At 37.6% G+C, this 19,490-nt stretch overlaps 1 protein-coding gene across 1 annotated transcript in view; it reads right to left on the reverse strand.

Moving 5' to 3' along the window:
* Positions 1–14,939, reverse strand: part of LOC128739705 (uncharacterized) — a 36,011-nt gene extending 21,072 nt beyond the window's left edge. Inside the window, exon 1 of the mRNA XM_053835206.1 lies at positions 14,308–14,939. Coding sequence (XP_053691181.1) covers positions 14,308–14,400 — 93 coding nt within the window. The 5' untranslated portion in view covers positions 14,401–14,939. The remainder of the gene's footprint in view (positions 1–14,307) is intronic.
* Between the last annotated feature and the right edge of the window lie 4,551 nt (positions 14,940–19,490).

Consider the following 19,490-nt stretch of genomic DNA (forward strand, 5'->3'; position numbering starts at 1 on the left):
CATATAAACACAATTCTCCCAGAAATACACATAAAAATTATACGCGTATGAATAGTAGGGGATTGTCCCCTGTTCACAGTGGGGCAGATTGACCCGGCGCACAGTGCGTTGAACGTATGGGACTGCGGGACAAAAATCAAAACTGCTAGTTTTAGTCATTTTATCAAGCTAGTGTAATGAAAAAAGTAGTTTGTGATAATAGAAGCTAGTATTTGCTTAAATGTCTCAAAATTTTTACATAATGGCAAAAATGTCCTAAATGCCAAATTTGTATGCAAGCATTGCAAAAGTTTTTCATCATTATATGGGTTGCCGTCGGCTATATAACTACCAAAGTTGTTTGTGAAAGCGACATTTATACTAGAAATACTTTGGTAAATTCAGCAATGCCATCTAGTGTTAGATTAAGCAGCACTCGAAGATCAACCTTGGCTGCAGTTTCGGTAATTGAAAAGTTTTTCTTCAGTGCATGAAAGCTTGGAAAGCTATGTTTATGGAAGACGTTTGCATTTCTAAGCAAAATATAATTTCGCACTAACATATCTATATCTGTGAACAGAGCTAGTGTTTAAGTAATACTTAAGCCTTTTTACCATTCTCAGCCGTAACGGAAAAGTAAATAATTTTCCGTGGCATAAATTGAGACTAAGTCTGCAGCTCGACGTTCTGTTTTTGTTGGGAAATTTTTGAAAACCTTTTAATTAGATCCACGAAACGAATTTCCAGCAGGAAAACCGTTATCATTGATTATTCGTCATTATTATCAATCCGAAAAACGGGAAAAAATGTCAATACTTAAGACCGATGAAGTTTATTAATTTTTTTAAAGAAATATTTACTTGCTATATGAGATAAAATCGCTTTGAGTTTAATTTTGTATAGTAATAGCACAAAGCTTCATAAACAGTGGTTTCTTCTAACAGAAATAACATAATATAGTAGAATCAACGGAAATCTGACGGTTTATCAGTGCTTGACGTTGATTTACAAATATTGAAATATCTTGCAGAGTTGCAGGTAGTTGCAGCTAAAACCTGTTCGATCTTGTAGAGGACACTTTGAAGAATTATTCTGTGTATATTTTAGCTTGGAAGTCGGTGGAACATTTTTTAAATCAGTAATCAAAGTTGGAGTTCTGTTTTTTTGAAGGATAATATCTATGTCGTTTCTATGGGGCGATTTCTTAGGAGTGAGGTCAAAATGAATTCCTTCTATACCCAAAATTTATTCTACTAACCTTGATTGTTGTTCTCCATTTTAAAGATTTTGATTACACAAGCTATGAGACTTTTACGAGCGTGAAGAATAACCTTCAAAAATGAAAGCAAAATTTGTAAGTAAAATCCACTCTGCAACTTGACAGTTTGAACGCTTGTAATAGTAGTTGTGACGCTTTCCCAAGCAAACTAATACTTGTTTATATAGCAGAAGGCATCTATAAACAATTTTAAATGCTTGGTATACCCGATTTAAAAACAGTGAAAAATGATTTTTGTCTATGGCTCAACGCACTGTGCGGCGCTCGGACAAAACCTCCTAACTTCTTTCATATGCTTCGTAGAGCTTTATTGTCTTCAGCGACATTGTTTGTTATAAAATTTCGCATCTTTCTGTAAATTTTAAGTAGTTGCATTTTTATTCCTATAGATGGCGTTGAGATCTAACTTTTTAAAAAATGACTTTGGAAATATTGTGTCTTCAGAAAAGTTGTTTGTCCTGTAAAGTTACGTAAAGTTACTGAACATACGAAAATTGTAGGACTTACGGGAATCAAGTTATAAATATTTTAAATACTCAAACACATTTTTTAAGTATGTAGTCGAAATTGGTAGTCTGACGACCTCCTATACAAATTATCACAATCTGTATATCAAGAGTAATTTAGTATTATTATTCTGGTATAGGGTAAATCAACCATTTGTGGACATGTCTATGCATTATTTTGAACTCGTTACGCTAAACACCCAGCCAATGGCACTTACAATATTAGTAACTTTCGATTAAGCCTAAATATATCAATTTCTGCTGCAAATCTCTATATTTTACAGATTTTTTAAAACAGATTGGGATGACCATTTTCCTTTTATGGACCCTTGCGGTTTACAATAGAATAACGACCGGGTCCATTATAGGAATTTTAGTGTATTTTGCATGGAGAGAGTGGTGACATTTTTTGCATTGTATATAATGGACCCACAACGTCAATTTTAAAGCATTAATAATGAAATGCAGCTAAAATTTTATTAACTCAAATGTGTGTTATGTTTAGTACGTTCTGTTTCATGTTATATATCCTCAGAAATAAGAAGTATAAGCTAATAAATACCGAAATTTTATCCGAGTGTCCATTACAGGTAGAGGGTTAACTATATAGGTTAACCTACCCTACTATCTGCTTTAGTGCATTCATGTAATTTTTTTAATTCATTAGTTTGGCCATACGCAGCGAAAGGATACGAGTGGCAAGATAGGCTGTCATCGGCCTCAGCCAAATCCTGGCAGAAAGCACAAAAAATAACGAGCAACTGACAGAGTATAGCAATCTGGTTATCCTGCAAACACATATCAACATGTTCGACTCTAAATAAACAAAATGGAGGCTAGTTCAATCGAGCTGAAAGTCCAACCGAACATATTCTACTTGGCAACTTGGCTTAAACAGAGCTAATTGGGAAAAAGCTTTACAATGTCCTGAATTCCTCTTATCGACTCCGATGTATCTCATAACGATAATAATGCTATGTCTTACATACACAAGCATGACTATTTAACGTACAGTAGGAATGAACTTCGCACTGGCGCGCGCATTTACTAATTTGTAACCTAAAATGCCGGAAAACATACATTCGGAAAACTTGAATATCTCCGAACATCGCAACTAGTAGCAGCTATTTTTTTGCTTATTACTAGTTAACACCCTGAATGTTGATTTTATGGTAGTGTCAAAGCGGAAATCTTTTTCTACACACTATTGAAAATTGACAAAAATAACAAATATTTTGTTCTAAAACACTTCGTCAGAACAAAGCCTACTAGTAAAAAATCTGTCTTAATATCACCTAAACTATTAGTTTATAATCTCTTTAATGTGAATTGTCCTTTAAAAGTATAGAATTTTAAGCAGCATGGTAGCCAGATACTAAAAGATTAAATGATATTTATTTTTTCATTTTCCAAAATTTTTTTACACTGTGTTTCACCTTCTTTAATGCCTATTGAAAAACTACTTATTAAAACAATTTATGTATATTTCTTATAGATTATGTATCTACTATACGTAGAATATTAAGTTTGATAGAATATCTCAAATAAAAATTTTGAGGTTTTGTCCGAGCTTTTTCGGGTTCTGCCCCATAGTGCTGTTGTGAAACAGCCATCGTTTTTCACGTGTTTATTTAACTAGCACTACCAAATTACTACCAACGGCTCGCATCATTGTACTCTACCTTTTGAGCAAACAACAATCAAAATACAGCTTTTAGAATGTTTTGTAGGAAATGTGTTCGAAAAACATGTCCGAAAAAGTTTTTTAGGATATTTTGGGATTGATTTTTTTGTCTATTGAATAAAATAGAAAAAGGGAGGCCAGCTGGAAGGAAACAAAACCACCACAGATGTTCTGTCGATAATATCGATGTGCAGAATATCCATGGCAATGCAGACGAATTGACTAGATTTGTTGAAGATCGCGTCCCGCGTGTTGATATCCACTCGGTTTATAACACCAGCAGCCATAAGAGAGCATCACATTAACGAAGCCCGCTGTGTGATTCGAATGAAGTCAACAATCCATACGAAATCCGGACTCAGCACTGTGTACCATCCATCGGAGATTGATTTAGCTTGATGAGCTTCCTGGGGAAGCTGTTCTCGTCTATGATTTTCCATAGCTCTTTCGGGTCAATGGAATCACATGCTGCTTTGAAATCAACGAGCAAATGGTGCGTGGTAGCTCTGTATTCACGGCCTTTTTGGAGGACCTGCCGCAATGTAAATATTTGATCCGTTACAGACCAACCTTCGATGAAACCGGGTTGATTAGTTCCCACAAATCTGTTCGCAATTGGTGATGGCCGGCGGAATATAGTTTGGTTTTCTCCCTGGCTCAGGATTCAGGTGTTCATCGAAGTGCTGTTTCCACCACGTTCTGTACTGTGCTACTGCGCATTTTGGCCGCCCGGGCAACGTTCTCCTCATCCATCACCCTTCTATATTCATCGTCAAACCAATCGCTCCGCTGATTCCGTGCCACATGCCCGACAGAGCTCTCCGATACACTGCTAATGGTTTTTTGATGGCGTTTCAACAGTCGAGAGGGGCTTTGTCCAGTTCGTCCTCTTCCGGCAGCACAGCTTCGAGTGAATGAGCGTGGTTTGCGGCGACGTCTGGCTGTTTCAGCCGAAGCTGGCGTCGCTACCGAAATGGTCGGAGTCAACGTTTACGCTTCGATAGGATCTAACGCCGATAATGTCCGAGAAGTGATCGACTATCGGATCAAATCGTGGTCGATCTGTGATTCTGTCTGATTTGGTGACCTCCAGGTGTACTTGTGTATGGGTTTGGGCTGGAAGAAAGTACTACGTGTGATATCCTGCTTGGTCACCATCTCACGACTGACTGACTCTCATCCCATTTACGCGGGAAATTATCAACCGACACCGACACTGTACCGATTGCACGCTACCGGCAACTACCAAAAATTCCAGGCAAACCCTCTAATATGGAATAAATACTAGGATGACACATCCTCCCCATACGCAAAAAGAACAATTCAATATATATTATTTTAGGACAATTATAGATACTTTACATTCCTGCTGCAATCGTCAAGTTATTTTTGTTTATTATATTGAAATTCGTTAACTCTCATACATAGCCTGTAAAGAAAATCGTTATCCGTGTTGTAATGTGACGACCTAAAATAGAAAATGCTACTTGTCTTAAAATCTTTGTTAGGATTCGAATCTTTGTTAGTCCTAGTATCCACAATATCTTGTCATTGATGTTGTTCGTCTATGAACTTTACTTTCCTGAAGTCAATGGTCATGATATTCTACCTATCCAATGTTTTAACGATTTCAAAACATTGGCCCTAGAATCATCTCAACTCAATCTTCATAGATGCTGGCTATGGCTCTTTCACCGGCTCAGCTTTAATAGGAATTTGCCAAACTGTTATACCATTTATGTTTGTTGTGTTTTGTGCACGAAACATATCGAACAAGTGCCATTTGTTCAATGATAGATATTCCAGGACAAAATGTTACAAATGCGACCAAAACGCCGCTATCCAACATTTAATAATATTGTTAAACTGCTCGCAAACCCAAATACTATCAGTCGATAATAAAAAATAAAAGTTCCTTCTATAGTAATAGTAAATCAATTTTTAGAAGATGAATTATATTACTACTTCAGCTGAGTTTCCAGTTGATTCCATCAATCCGCATCCGAAATCCCTCTTAAATTGTAGTTGAATTGTAATTGTAAGTGCAATTTATTGCCATCTTTTTTGTGTTAACTCTGGAGTATGGAGAAAAACCTTGTATTTCGCTTACTTCGGGATCAATTTTAATAAAAGTCGGCGTGATATATTGTTTTTCTTTGGCCTTTTCGGCACCATTATGATGTGGTATATTCCATTTTTCTTACCTAATATTTCATTCGAAATTCATCCCAAAACTTCGATTTGTAATAGATCGCCAATGTGATGTCCTGCTTGTTCTCCATCTCACGACTGACGCCTCCATTTAACGCAGAAAGCTGTCAAGTCACTCTGATCTTTCCCTCTGTCCCGTTACACGCTACCGGCAACTATCTAAGTAATGTGTATATAACACACGTTTTACACTACAGGCAAATCCACTAATATGATATAAATACTAGGTTAATACTGCCACAGGTTTCAAATAGCTAATTCTCCTAAGCTAGATATGGGTTTCCTTTTTTTTCTCAAGGGAAGTGATATTTTCCTTAGCCACCTTCCACCCTTCCCCTTGCCACAAAGCAAAGCAAAGCCTTGGTGCTACATTCCGCATTCGAAGCTTGACCTTCTGTTTTATTCAACATTCGCATCCAACTGCCAACAGCGAACAAGAGTACAGGACACTTGCAGGGCTAGTGCTACGATTCTATTAACTCTTACAGCCTGTCCCAATTCGAAGATGTGACGACTGGTATATTAGAGTACCTCCTCTCTGCCCTAATTGGTGGACGTGTTCATCGAATAATCCCTAATGTAAGACAAATAAAGCCCTTTTACACTATTTGGACCACTTTCCACCTCTTTGATCAACCTTCCTGTGCCAATTTTCCCTTTGTCAAGGAACAGGTCAACCAAGTTTGCAGAAGAACCGTCCAGGCATTTCAGAGTTATGGCGACACATACGTACTCAGACTCATGTTCACTTTTATACATTCATAAGATGATAACAGTCTGCGAGCGGATGATTTCAATAATAAACGGTTTGTGTGTTGCTTATTTTTTCCCGCATAATTGTTATAAACACCACTTTGTTAAGCATACGGTTCAGTTTCGCAATAAGCGACACTCAGCCTTGATGATACGGCATAAACACAACTGTTTGTTCAGCTGATTTTCAGCTAAATATGAGTATCATCCATGACACAGTGGTATTGACATAAAATATTATTACTTCAGTAAAACTTTTATTCTGCAAATATCAGCAAAAAAAAAACAGTAACTCTCAACTTTCCTGAATTTGGTTGCATTTGCATGTCTGTTCGATGGCATTTCCAAAGTTTATTGACGTCGTTACGTCGTCGATCACCGTGTGTGAGCATGTGCCAGTGCCTGTACCATATTCTGAACAGAACAGCGACATGGTAATTTGATCCGATCACTTTGTGGAATATTGAATTAATCTCCCCTCTTCCACCTGCTTGATCGACATTAACAAACCGTACCATTAAACATTTACTCGTGAACGATTTATTGCTTCTTAATTAATCGAACGACACCTTAAGAAAATAAATCACCAGCAATCACTGGATAAGACTGCACTGCGGCAGGTAGGGACAGGCAGGCACGCTGTCGGATCCGATCCATCGTTCCTGACACAGATTTCTATTGTCACGACATGCCTGACATAATTGTCGTGTAAACAGCTGGTTGGATGCCGAGACGTTCGACATTTGCATGTTACATGTTTTTGCTTCTTCGATAGGTACCTATAGGTTTTCCTGGCGTGCAATTTGCATTTTACTGGCGAAACTTGAGCCCTTCGTGGGATCGGATAAGCTTTACCACCGCAGCACCGGTCGAAGGTTCCGTTCCGTTCCTGGCGGCCCAGTCAAATAGTGTTCAAACTTTAAAGTAATGAAGGAAGCAATGCATGTACATGTGCTCTTTATACGTTCCAGTTCTGGTTGCAATTGACCGGCACGATTTGAGGTCGCACGGTAAAACAAATCCAGTTTAAGGAGTTGTTTTGGAATTAAATTACGATGGTCACGCAAAATTTCCTGTTTTTCTCAACGCGCCCCAACTTGCATTCCTAATGCTGAGAGAAATTTAAATATCTCTACTTCTACTTCCTGGTACAGATAGACTCGAACCGACCGATCGAAAGCCACCCACTTGAGGCCGAGGTGTCGAGCGATTTGTCATTATCAAACGCAGAAAACTGGATGCTACCTGAACAGCCGCAGCGGCGGTGGCTCATGTTCACGGCCTGCGACACTGACAGCTCACGAGCAAGGCTACTTGTCGGCTAACGCGTGTATACATGATTGCATCGTGGATCGACCGTCTGCTGTCCGCCGCCGCACCGCACCGTGCCGGTGGCCGGGCGATGGTGGTTATCGATGCTGCTGCAGCTAGCGCAAATGTTTACGCATCAGGCTGTCGCCCTATCGAGTACCTACACCGATCAACGACCAGCACCACCGCGCACCGGTATGAGCGATCATGCGCACCGGCCATGCTAGTACAGACCAATCTGTAAGTACCCGTACATTGCGGTAATCACTCATCCGTCCAAAACAAGCCGCAAGGATGCCACCATATGAATGTGGCACGAACCCGTGATAATACTTGAGCTATCGGCTATTGAGGTTTTTGCAAATCACCGCGACCAGGAGAACCGCCGCGATCGGTCGATCGTTCTACATTTGCCTATTCCGTATGCACTAATTAAGATATCGTGGATGTGTCGACTTGTTTCGCACATCATGAAGTCGTTAATAGGGTGTATAATTATAACTCATTAACCAGCAGCGGTCGGAAGTTTTGTTGTCGCTCGTCGGTTGTTCAGTTTCAGGGCTGTGCTCTTTTTCTCGGTCGCTGGGCTGCGCGGCGGTGCCGCGACAGGATCGCCGAACGCAGGACGTAGAATGATACAGGAAAAAAAATCATTCCGGGCGCTTCTCGCTAGAGCTACTTGATTTACGTTGTGGTCACTATGTTGTATTCAAATGTGTTCCACTATGCCAAGTTCGCACTGCCCGAAGGGAGGGTGTCAGACCGATTGGCGTCCGGTTTTTATTCACGACAATGCATATAATCAGTCAGTAACGGCTTTCAACGCACGCATGTTGTTTGATTTATTGGACATCGATTTAGTACGTGGGAAACGGTAAATCTCTTTATTAGCACTTATATTAATACAAAAACCTGTTATTAAACTTAATAATTGCGTATGGGAGAAAATTAATGAACACGTAGTACAATTTAGTAGTTGGTCGAAAAATGCGAATTGTAAACTAATTTATCTATAATGAGAATTCAAATATTTGCTTCACCACAGACAAAGTTTCTAGTCTTCTAGTCTAGATAAAAGATGATTTCCCGGTAGGGTAGGCCAAGTCTAATAACTTAATTCTGAGAGGCATGATTGACGAAATCGGCAAGGAACGAAATCGTGTCCTTGCTAAATGGGAAAAACATAAAGCAGGTATTGGCTTTGTCAGTCGATTCGAAAAGCCAAACAATCATTTGAGTCCATTTCACGCAATGAATTGATGATTACACACTGACCTAGATATGTGCGGGAGAACCTGCACGGTGTAAAATTGATCAAATTTATCGTGTCACGCCTTGAGAATCGAATCCAAAGAATCAGATATGCAGGACGTTATTGCTGCCATGTTGTCAATACGACCTGATATTTTTATATAAAGTAAATAAAAATCTTCAATGACACTTCCAAAATGAACGTAAATCACAGTCGGTATTGATTTTTTATGCAACATATTCCAGTTGGCGACCGTTTTAAGAGTTTTACGCTGTATTGGGACTAACTAGAAGTGTTTCGGATTAAGTTATCGCTGGAAATGGCCAGTATCGAACATGAACCAATACTTATAATACTTAAATTACGCCAGAATTTAAAAACTAGATCAATCAAAGTCAGATCAACTACCTAGCGTTAAGTTGGTTATATCTGGACAAGTTCCGGGGACTTGCGGGAACACCCAGTAAAGTGGCCAGTTTCGTCCATGAACAAAAACTTATGATGCGACACCTTAAATCACACTAGAATTCAATAACTAGTTCAATGGAAGCCAAATCTGCTATCTAGGGTCAAGTTTGGTCATATTTGGACATGTTTGGGAGACTCCGGAAACCCCTAAGAAATGACAAGTTTCGAACATGAACAAACAGTCACAATACGATACCTTAAATCACGCTAAAACTTTTAAAATAGATCCAAGTAAGCCAAATTGAGTACCTAGAACCGCATTTATTTCAGATCTCGATTCTGCAGTCTTTTCCGGTTTGTAAACGAAACACTGCCAGAGAAAAAAGAAAAAGACAAAATTTTATTTTTTCAGCCATCTTTTCTTCTTCTTTTTCTTTTTTCTCAAGCTGTGTTTTATTTACGACACTCAAAAGTTATAAAAGCCTTTGCCAAACTACTGCCAACAAAACAAAAAAAAAGTTTGTTCCAATACGTTGTGTAGTTTCCGAGAAAAAGGTACATAAAATTTGAAAATCGTGGTTTTCCAGGAGCGGCATTTTATTCCGATGAAGTTGTTCCACGTTGCACTGGAATGCTTATGTGTATGATCGTTTTTAAGCCACTTCCCGTGGTCGGATCATTACAAATTTAGTATCAAATTAAGCGGAAAAGACTGCAGAATCTGAAAAAAGCTGAAATAAAAAAATAATGATTTTTTCAAAATTTTCAGTCGTTTATGTCCCCTTAAGCAGTTCAAGTGACTATAATAATATAAACATAAAAAACAATCGTAAAAAAACAATAGAACAAAAGAAATTTTTAAAAAGCGTAAAAAATGCAAAAAGGACGACAAAAGGTTTGCAAATATACGACCAAAGAAAAACGAAATAACAGCAAAAAAAACAAAAAAATAGTAAAAAAGTAAAAAAAAACAATTACATTTTACAATTACAAGTTGGCAAAACGACCATAAAAAGAGGAAAAAAATACAGATAATAAAAAGAAAATAAATACGAAGAAAAGACAGCATTTACCATGACGAAAAAACAACGAAAAACCAGAAAATAAACGGCAAAAAGATAACAAGAGGGTGGCGAGAAACCCACGGAATGACGACAAGCAGGTGGAAAGCCGACAAAAATACTCCGATAAATACCAAAGAAACTGAAAATGCTCTAAGGACAATACAAAAAAACGAAACACTAGAAGACGCAAAAAAGGTGATGGAAGAAGGATAAAAAACAGAAAAACGGTGGCAAGAAATACGAAAGAAAGACCAAATATCGACAAAAAGACGCCATCTTGAATAATCGAAAGACGATAAAAAAATGACAAACAATTCCTTAAAAGAGACAAAAGATATAGTTAAGATGCCAGAAAGGCAAATTTCAAGAAGAACGAAAAATGACTAACAGATCTTAAAAAGACAACACAAAACGACAAGTAGAAGAAGAAGAAGAAGAGCTTTAAACCCCCTTTAAGGCAAGTTTTAGTTCGACACTGTCAAGGCCATCTTTTCCAATAGACTTTCTCAAATGCTACCAATCTGTAGCATAACATGTTAATAAAAAGGTTATCAAGTAAGTGTGAATCGAACCAAGCTATACGCACACAACACATAACACATAACAAAAAAGACGAATATTAAGGACAAGAGACGAAAAAGCCAAACGACGAAAAATGAAAGACGAAAGACGGAAAAACGAACAAGACGAAAGGCGAATGATGAAAGACCAAGAACGAAAGTCGAGAGTAAGGGTCCTAGGATAATATAGGGCAAATCTCAAACAAATTATTAACTGATTTGATTCATGAAAGTGTAAATTTCCTTAAAATACAATAACAATACTAACAAAACGAATTCTTCATACCTATATATTCATCGGTGTAAAAAGAAACTTTAGTATAGTAAAAAACAGTAAAGATCGAAATTCATTTACACTTTTTAGCAAAGCTAACAAACCTTATAATAAAGCCCAAAACTTTCATTTCATTTAAACTAAAATTTAAATAAATTTTGCTCATTCTTCATCAACGTGAAAATTCTAAGTTTTATTATGTTCGCCTAGTGGTTGTTTTCATAGCCAATTTCATAGAACCGCTAGTATAAGCTCCACCAGAACTTCCTGATGACCGCTAAAAAACTGCCTTCCGAACAAGGGACCCACTCTTCAGAAGATTTTCATAACCTCCTTAAGAATCATGTTGTATAAGCTTAAGTAGTCTTATTACGCTCTGCTGAAAGCAGCAATAAAATTGATTATGCTTTTCGCTGCTTGACAGCCACCGCCATAATTTCATGAAGCTACAAAGCTTGCTCTGGTGAAAATCTAAACCAGCCGGCTTTGTTAATTTGAAAATACATTCGTGACCAGAAAGATTAAGGCTTTACTGTCAGATCATCTTGTTCGTTTTAATTTATAGCGGCCTTAATAAAATATCCCATAGAAAAACTAACAAATTTTCAGCAACCTCCGTAGTTGTGCTGCATATGCGCATGAAATTTTATCGTGCATATTAATATGATACGTGGGTAAACAATAAACGCGCCATCGAAATTTTGAATTTTGAAATTTTTGAAAATCAGTCCTTTTAGTTGCAAAATCCTTTTAGTTGCTTCCTATGCAATGAAAACCGACTGATAATAACTCTTTCTGCAACACTTTGCCTTGATCAATTTTTGTATGCGAGCTAAAAATATGGTAATAAAGCCTTATATGAAAAAATAATTTCGGTGTTGACCTCTAATATTCATAATAACAGCAGCAATAAATCTGATTGGATTTATTGCGATTTGACAAGCAACCGTAATAAGATCAATTTTGATTGGTGCACCGTATTGTATTGTTACGCCCTACCCCCCCCCCTCCCCACCCAACGGTAAATTTATAAAATATGTGACATTCCAGAGGTAATGATTAATACCGCAATAAAAACTGTCATAAATGACAGTAAAAACAACGAAAAGACATTCAATAGACGCAGAACAAAAAGATGAAGGGACGGTAAATAGCCAACGAAATAGCAACTATAATTGTCAAAACTCAAAAAGTCTAATGATGACAAAAAGACACCATCAATAGCAACCAAAAGACCACAGAAAATAACAATAAATTGTCGAAAAGAGATAAAAATGAAAAGGTCAGAAAGACAAATTTTAAAAAAGAACGAAAAACGACTAACAGATGTAAGCGATGTAAGCCAATTTAACAAGTTTGAAGAGTTTAGACAAGAAAAATAAAGAGTCTGCTTGCCTCAGAGTTTTTTACAGTTTTACTCAGTGTTAGTTAAAAGACAACGAGGATCGGAGCTGCCTAGCAGTATAGCAAGACCGATTGCAATAAACAGAAGAGGAGTTCATCCCGCTCGTGAACAAGGTACACGCGTTTAGGCAACAACCTGTTGTCCGTTATATGGAGGTTATTTACGGCCAATTCTCGATCGTTCCGCTCGGTCCAGTTAGGCAATTTCAGTGTCAGTAAATCATTGCGCATCCATATTTGGAATGCCGCTCCCAATCGGGAGAAAAATTCCATACGGAATGTATCACTAACCTGATAGAGATTAGAGGTAGTTATTCAAAGTTTGATAGCTCACTGATACCATATGGCATAAAACAAAAGAAGACACATCTAAATAGATCAAAATAATGGTCGCAGTGGTAAGTCCCCAACACAAAAAAAAAGTTCAGTTTTGGAATCAATCTTTTCAACTGGTGACAGTGGTGGGATCCACTCCCCGAAAAACCTGTTCAAAAAATAAATTTTCTTGTTCCGAATGGATGAAACATTTATTATTTTTTGTAATTTGCATAAATGCTAAATACAATAATGTCGCTTTTTACGCGAAAAATTCGTTGCTTGTGTATCTAAACAGCGAAAATTCTGAATTTCACGTAAAAAAGCAACGTCATAAATCATAAAAATCATAAAAATTAAAGCATTAAAATAGAACTGGATGAATCCCAAAATTCGTATCGTGTAATTTGTCGTATAAATTTTAGTCGAACAGTTTTAGTGTACATGATCCAAACTTTCCCCATTTGTGTCCCATTCTGATTTTTGTGCGAAACACAATCGGAGACAAAATATTGATTAAAAGAATGATTCACATTTGGACGCAATAGGATCTAAAGCACAAAAACTGCCCCAGAATGGTAGTTCCACACGAGCGGACATGTTTTGTTTTCGATCTCAATGGACGTGAATCTACATCACCGAAGGGATAGGTTTTGAATTTTACTTGTCCCATATTGAAATAATGTTATTCCGCAAATGTAATTTGTCACACGTCTCTCATCGCCCTTACATTCCATTAGAGCACATGTATGGCTGCACTTGTATCAGATAGCTAACCTGTAGCAAATTTTCTTGCGAAATTCTTCCGTGAAGATTTGAATTGTAATCGTTCCATATGGCCTTGCTTGTTATTACTCTTTGCAGAGAGGCAAATATTGGGCACGGTTGTACTTTGTTCCAGTAAATATTTTACGATTAGCGGTAAAAATGTAAATCGACAATTTTTTTTGCACTGAAGCTTGTAAATTTCACAGCAAACATACAAAAGGACTCACAAATTTATTCAATTTTTTCTATCAACAGAACATCAACTTGTCTCTGTTAGGCTTTGAGGGTTTCTTCGTCACTTATTTCACAGTTGAAGAAATAAATCGCAAAAACCACTTCTTCACCTGTGGAAATTTTTGAATGGCTCCGTTTTCAACGTAAAAATTTATGGCCAAGTAACTGTTTTTCAGTCAATCTTTTCACTTCACAGCACGACTAAATATATACCTTCTAACTGCACAGAATAATTATCCTTTTGATTGTCGAAAATCCTTTCAGTTTAATTTATTACATAGCTTGTTATGCTCTTTTCTACTTACCACATCGTATCCAACGTCATAATGCGTTCCTCTGGTGTACAGGATCGGAATGGCCTGGCGGCGCGGGATATTCTTGATCGGCGACGGAGTCATGCTGCTGTTGCTGGATTCACTGGAGAATGAAGCAAATCGGAATTCGTATCAAATCACGCTCACAGAGCTCACAGACAAAACGATGTCTCTTGGTCAGGTTTCAAATGTTCGCACCACACTACTGAACTGGACTGGACTGGACCGCGCGATTGCGTAACAAGCGATTGATTACTATTAGTAGGTATCCTCCAGATCACTGGGCTAATCGAATTAGACACACGGAAAAACCTATCGAAACAATTTTTGCCACTTCACTACTTTGCACCTCAGCTGGGTTTGGATCCACCTCGGTCGAGAATTGCAGCGCAACTAAGCCTAAAAAGTGCTCGGTCTAACCGCTTTATACTATTAGACGTTAGAAAGACAGGAAAAAGTGCTCGCGACACGATCGATGATAGGCTTTTAACTGCGGTGGTGACGACGTAACGCTCGTAACAAGTGCGCGCTCTTTTTCCCCCTGAACCACGTTTTCAGTATCCGCTCAAATCTATGAAGTAATTCAACGCTTAGCAGTGTCGAGGAGCGCGCCTACGAAACGATATCCTAACGGCTAGCGGTCTGATACTGGACTTAGAACTTTCCGAACGGCGGTTGATGTTTTTAAATGTTTTTCTCACCGTGCAGTACTGTTTATGGTTTTGCTGTGCCCCAACACTCATCACACCATTGGCATGACTACTTAACAACGCTACACGATTAGCATTAGACTAGTCGACGACCAAACCGAACCGCCGCGTGATATCGATTCGCACCGTGAAATGGTGGAGGGTGCCTTGGAACATACCGCGCCTGGGGAGGTGAATTTAATTCAACAGCTAAACATTTTACCCCATTTTGCTGAGCCAGAAGTAGATCGGAAAATCGCCTTCGATTCCGGTAAATCAAAGAGACCGAGTTAACGATTCTCGTTGTCGTTAGTGAACAGCTGTCAGTCTCAGCTGGGACAACAAATCGCGATTACTCACTAGCAGAGCACCGCGCCGTTCTCATTTTTGACAACTGCACGGAACTGTTTACGTAATGCCCTGTAGGTAACCGTACGTAACCTATATCGTCTCGTTCTTGATATAGATAAGCAAAAACACTAGCCGGCGCGTCACGGTGCACTATATGGAACTGGGAGATCACCGATGCGTGGCAAGCACCAGCAAGGTCATCGGCGCTGGATGTTCGGATGCGGAAGGTATACACTAATTTGCAGGTTCGATGCTCTTTACGGACTCGAAAAACTGACCTACCTATTTGCGCGCCGCCTTAGTGGGCAAAAATAATCACACGGGATCTGTTATGCCGCATGGTATCACCATGGAAACGACATGGTGTTTGGTTCTATTTTTACATCATACTTTCGGCCAATTTTGCCACCTAGGTAAATAAAAAACGGTTTAGGAAACGGAACAAAAATTGTGACGTCAAGTACTTTGGAGTTTTCCTACGACAGTTTCGTAATATTTTGTAAAAGTTTTGTATATTAATAATCAAAACATTGATTTCACAGACTTCCTCAGAGATTATTTCAACCAAGGTTAGTCAAGAGAGGTATGATATATTTTATTCGATCCCAGACGCCTTTGGACATCAGTAATCGTTAGTCATGAATCATATTCAAATTCGGATAGGAAAATTAGGTGTTTAATAGTTTCATTCTACAGCTGTAGTTAGTTCACAGATATTAGAAGCGAAACCCCCGGTTGCAGCCTGCAACCGCGAAATGAGGTGACTTAGAACAGTTTTCAATCAGCCGGCAGTGTGGTTTTGATCGTAAATGTTAACTTTAGGAGAGAGCTTTTACTACGTTACGCTTCGTAGGTAATTACTTCCATTACACAAGTTGTCCCAAAGGTATCAAAACAAGCGTTTTTTTAATTGCACCGAAATGGTTGATTATACTGGTTAAGTATGTTCACAGAAATTTCTTAGCGTTAAACGCTCTTTCATATGGCATAAACGATTCTTTGATTAACCTCCCTAAAAGTCAGATAAATAATTTATTTTTTGAACAGTAAGAGATACAGCAAAACAATGTTCTACAAATTTTTTAAGAACATTGTTATAAAGAACTTTGCCAAAGAAAGTAACTTTCTAGCTATTATAGTTTTAGAGATAAGGAACAATTTTTGTGGAGACTTTACGAAAATCAATTTTTTTTACCACAGCTCTTTCTACAGTATTTATACACAGTTGACATGTTCGGTGAAGATTTTCAAACAGTCAAATGACATACTTTTCTAGAATATAGTAACTTGCTATCATCAATATTTGAGGAGAAAATAATGTTTTCTTTTAAAAATCATACAATTTTCAATAGCAATAATGCCTAAACATGCAAATATATGAAAGCCATTTATAACCCATGTTACTTGACCCTGGCTATCCCTCTGCCAAAACACAAAAGGTAGGAGTCACAACGACAACTTGTTAAGCGTAGCTACCAATAACCCCCCTCCCCTCACCTTTTCACTCTTTCCCATCCATTATCAAAAACTTTTCATTACTTTCCCCTACCGTCCCTTCATCAATTGTAGAACTACCGTTTCAAAAAATATTAAAACAGTAATATTCCGATTTTGTCAGCTCACGATTTTATCAGCTTTTTGTCCCGATTTTGTCAGCCTATAAATTTTGTTTTACTTTTGTGTTTTTAAACATGATTTATAAAACTTTTCAGCCTGCTTGAAACTCTGATACTCTGTGGGAGAGTTTTTGAATAAAATGATGCATTCTTGTGAGTAATTCGGAGTCAAAATTAGAGTATTTTATAATAAAAGTTCTATAGTTCCTAAACAAGCAAAGATAGAGGTATACTATATTCAGCAATGTTGTGTACTTTTACAATTTGTACAACTTTGTAAAATAGGAAAAAGTCATACAACAACTACAAAAACAGCTAAAATAGAAAAACTGATTTCAACGATTTTTCATTTCTGAGAAATAGGATTTTTCTATCTTTGCTGAAGAGATAGAAGGATACTGGCTTCAGGCAAATTTCTTGTAATAATATGCTGTAAAACTTTGCAAAACACGTCATTGTGTTATATTGAAACTGAAGAAAAATAAATTTTTTATTGCACTTTTAGGGGGATTAATCAAAATCTGAATTCCGCTGGACGATATAACTTTTAATTTGTAGAAACTCTTTCAAATGTTCCATAAACATAAAACCAAGTTTTCCCGCTCAAAGCTAATGCGCACCAAAAAAGGACTTCTGGACCAGTGTGCTGTGCCCGGTTCATTGAGCTTTCGGTTTACCAATTGAGGGTTAAAATTTAATTTTTAGTAGAAGTCTTAGATATTGCAAGGTCTTAAGTCTTGAATTTTGAAAAAAAAATTCAAAAAAACTACAAGGTATACAGCCCTAAGGATTGTACGAAAGAGCGACGTACGACTATATGAGACCATTAGATCAAAGACTAATGTAAACTGCATTTCTGGCACATGTATGTTTATAAAAATCATTGTTTAAGGAGACACCGAATGTGGCTAACATTATTGTGTTAGAGCGACAAACACTGTACTGTACATCTCATGTGTTCGTTAAAAACCTAAACGTTTATTTGAATGTTGCATTAGTATTGGTAATATATGTCAAATGGCAGAACTTGCAAACATGAACACAGCTGATCCGCAGCCAACCGCACCGACTACGAACATCCCGAAATATGGTTTATTTTCTTTATCAAGACATTGCGATTCATCTAACATTTGCAGCAGCAAATAGGGTGGCTAATTAATCCGTTTGCATTGAAGGCGAGTTTTTGATTGCTGGTCAGCTGTTAGTTTGTTTATTTTCTCTAAGCTTATCGATGTGGCAAGAGCAGAAAGCTCTTTTAAAGCTTTTTGATGTGGCGAAACTTTGAGACCGTGGTGCTGTTTTTTCGGAAAGCGCTAGTGCAACGAAATATGTGCGCAATCGGATATCTGTTAACTAATTCCAGTTTATACGTTTTATGAACACGTAATGATCTATATGATCCGTTGAATTTATTTTCCATTAGCAATTATGTTTTGCTGAGCGTTTGTTGATATATAGCGGGTCGATAAATGGAATGACAAGTTTTAGGAAATTATAACAGCACTGGAAGCACTGATTGCGTGCTCTGCCAATACATATGCATTTTTAAGGCACAAAACAATACATGCATCGAACGGTAGCCATTTATCCAGCCATCTTTGAGCCATTTTCGGTTTCCCCTAAAGTGAATGTTTAAAAGAGAAGAGCGAAATATTCAGATTCAACTTTTCATTGAATGCAATAGTGGTTTTGAAAATACGTGGACGGGGGCTCATAAGTAAAATGCCTGCAGCCTTTGAGACATAGATATTTCTTTTAAAAATCACTTGTGTGCATCATAAAGGTTGAAATAGCAATGAATGACCAGCCCACAGATTAAATTAAATATGATTATTAAATATCATTATACGTAGCTTGACATGTTTCAATAATCCTACTTTAACTCGCTTGTGGCCTTTAAAAGGGCCATTGGTTACAAATAAAATTTAAGCCAAAGCACGTTCTTCGCAAATATGACGTGCCATTCGAAAGTACTTCTCTTTTGATACGAATGGCAACAGGCACGTAAGTTAGCGGCGTCGATTCATTGTCTTTTGTTTTGAGAAGGTTTTACTAGTTTACTTTCACAGCTTACCGTTTGTTACATTGCAGAAAATATGGCACATACGCAAAAAAAACCCATATGCCAAATTTGGTTCCATTTGCTTGATTAGTTCTAGCTAGAGTTATGAGGAAATTTGTATTTCGTTTGTCCCCCCTCTTAGAAGGGGAAGGAGTCTCAGTACACAATAGAAAAAAATCCTGCCTTCCGAAACCCTCGCATGCCAAATTTGGTACCTTTTGCTTGATTAGTTCTCGAGTTATGAGGAAATTTGTGTTTCATTTGTATAGGAGCCTCCCCTCTTACGCCCTCCCTAAAATTGCTCTTTTATCTCCTCATAAAATTGCTGGTCATTTTATCTATCTAACAACATATAAATTGTTCAGTTTCATTCAGTTGTTCAGTAGTTATTAGCATTTGAAATCTTTCATTCAAACGTTACACTTATATTTTCGTTTTCACAAAGTGCTACCCAGT

This window comes from Sabethes cyaneus, chromosome 1 (assembly GCF_943734655.1).
Source record: "Sabethes cyaneus chromosome 1, idSabCyanKW18_F2, whole genome shotgun sequence".
Lineage (NCBI taxonomy): Eukaryota > Metazoa > Arthropoda > Insecta > Diptera > Culicidae > Sabethes > Sabethes cyaneus.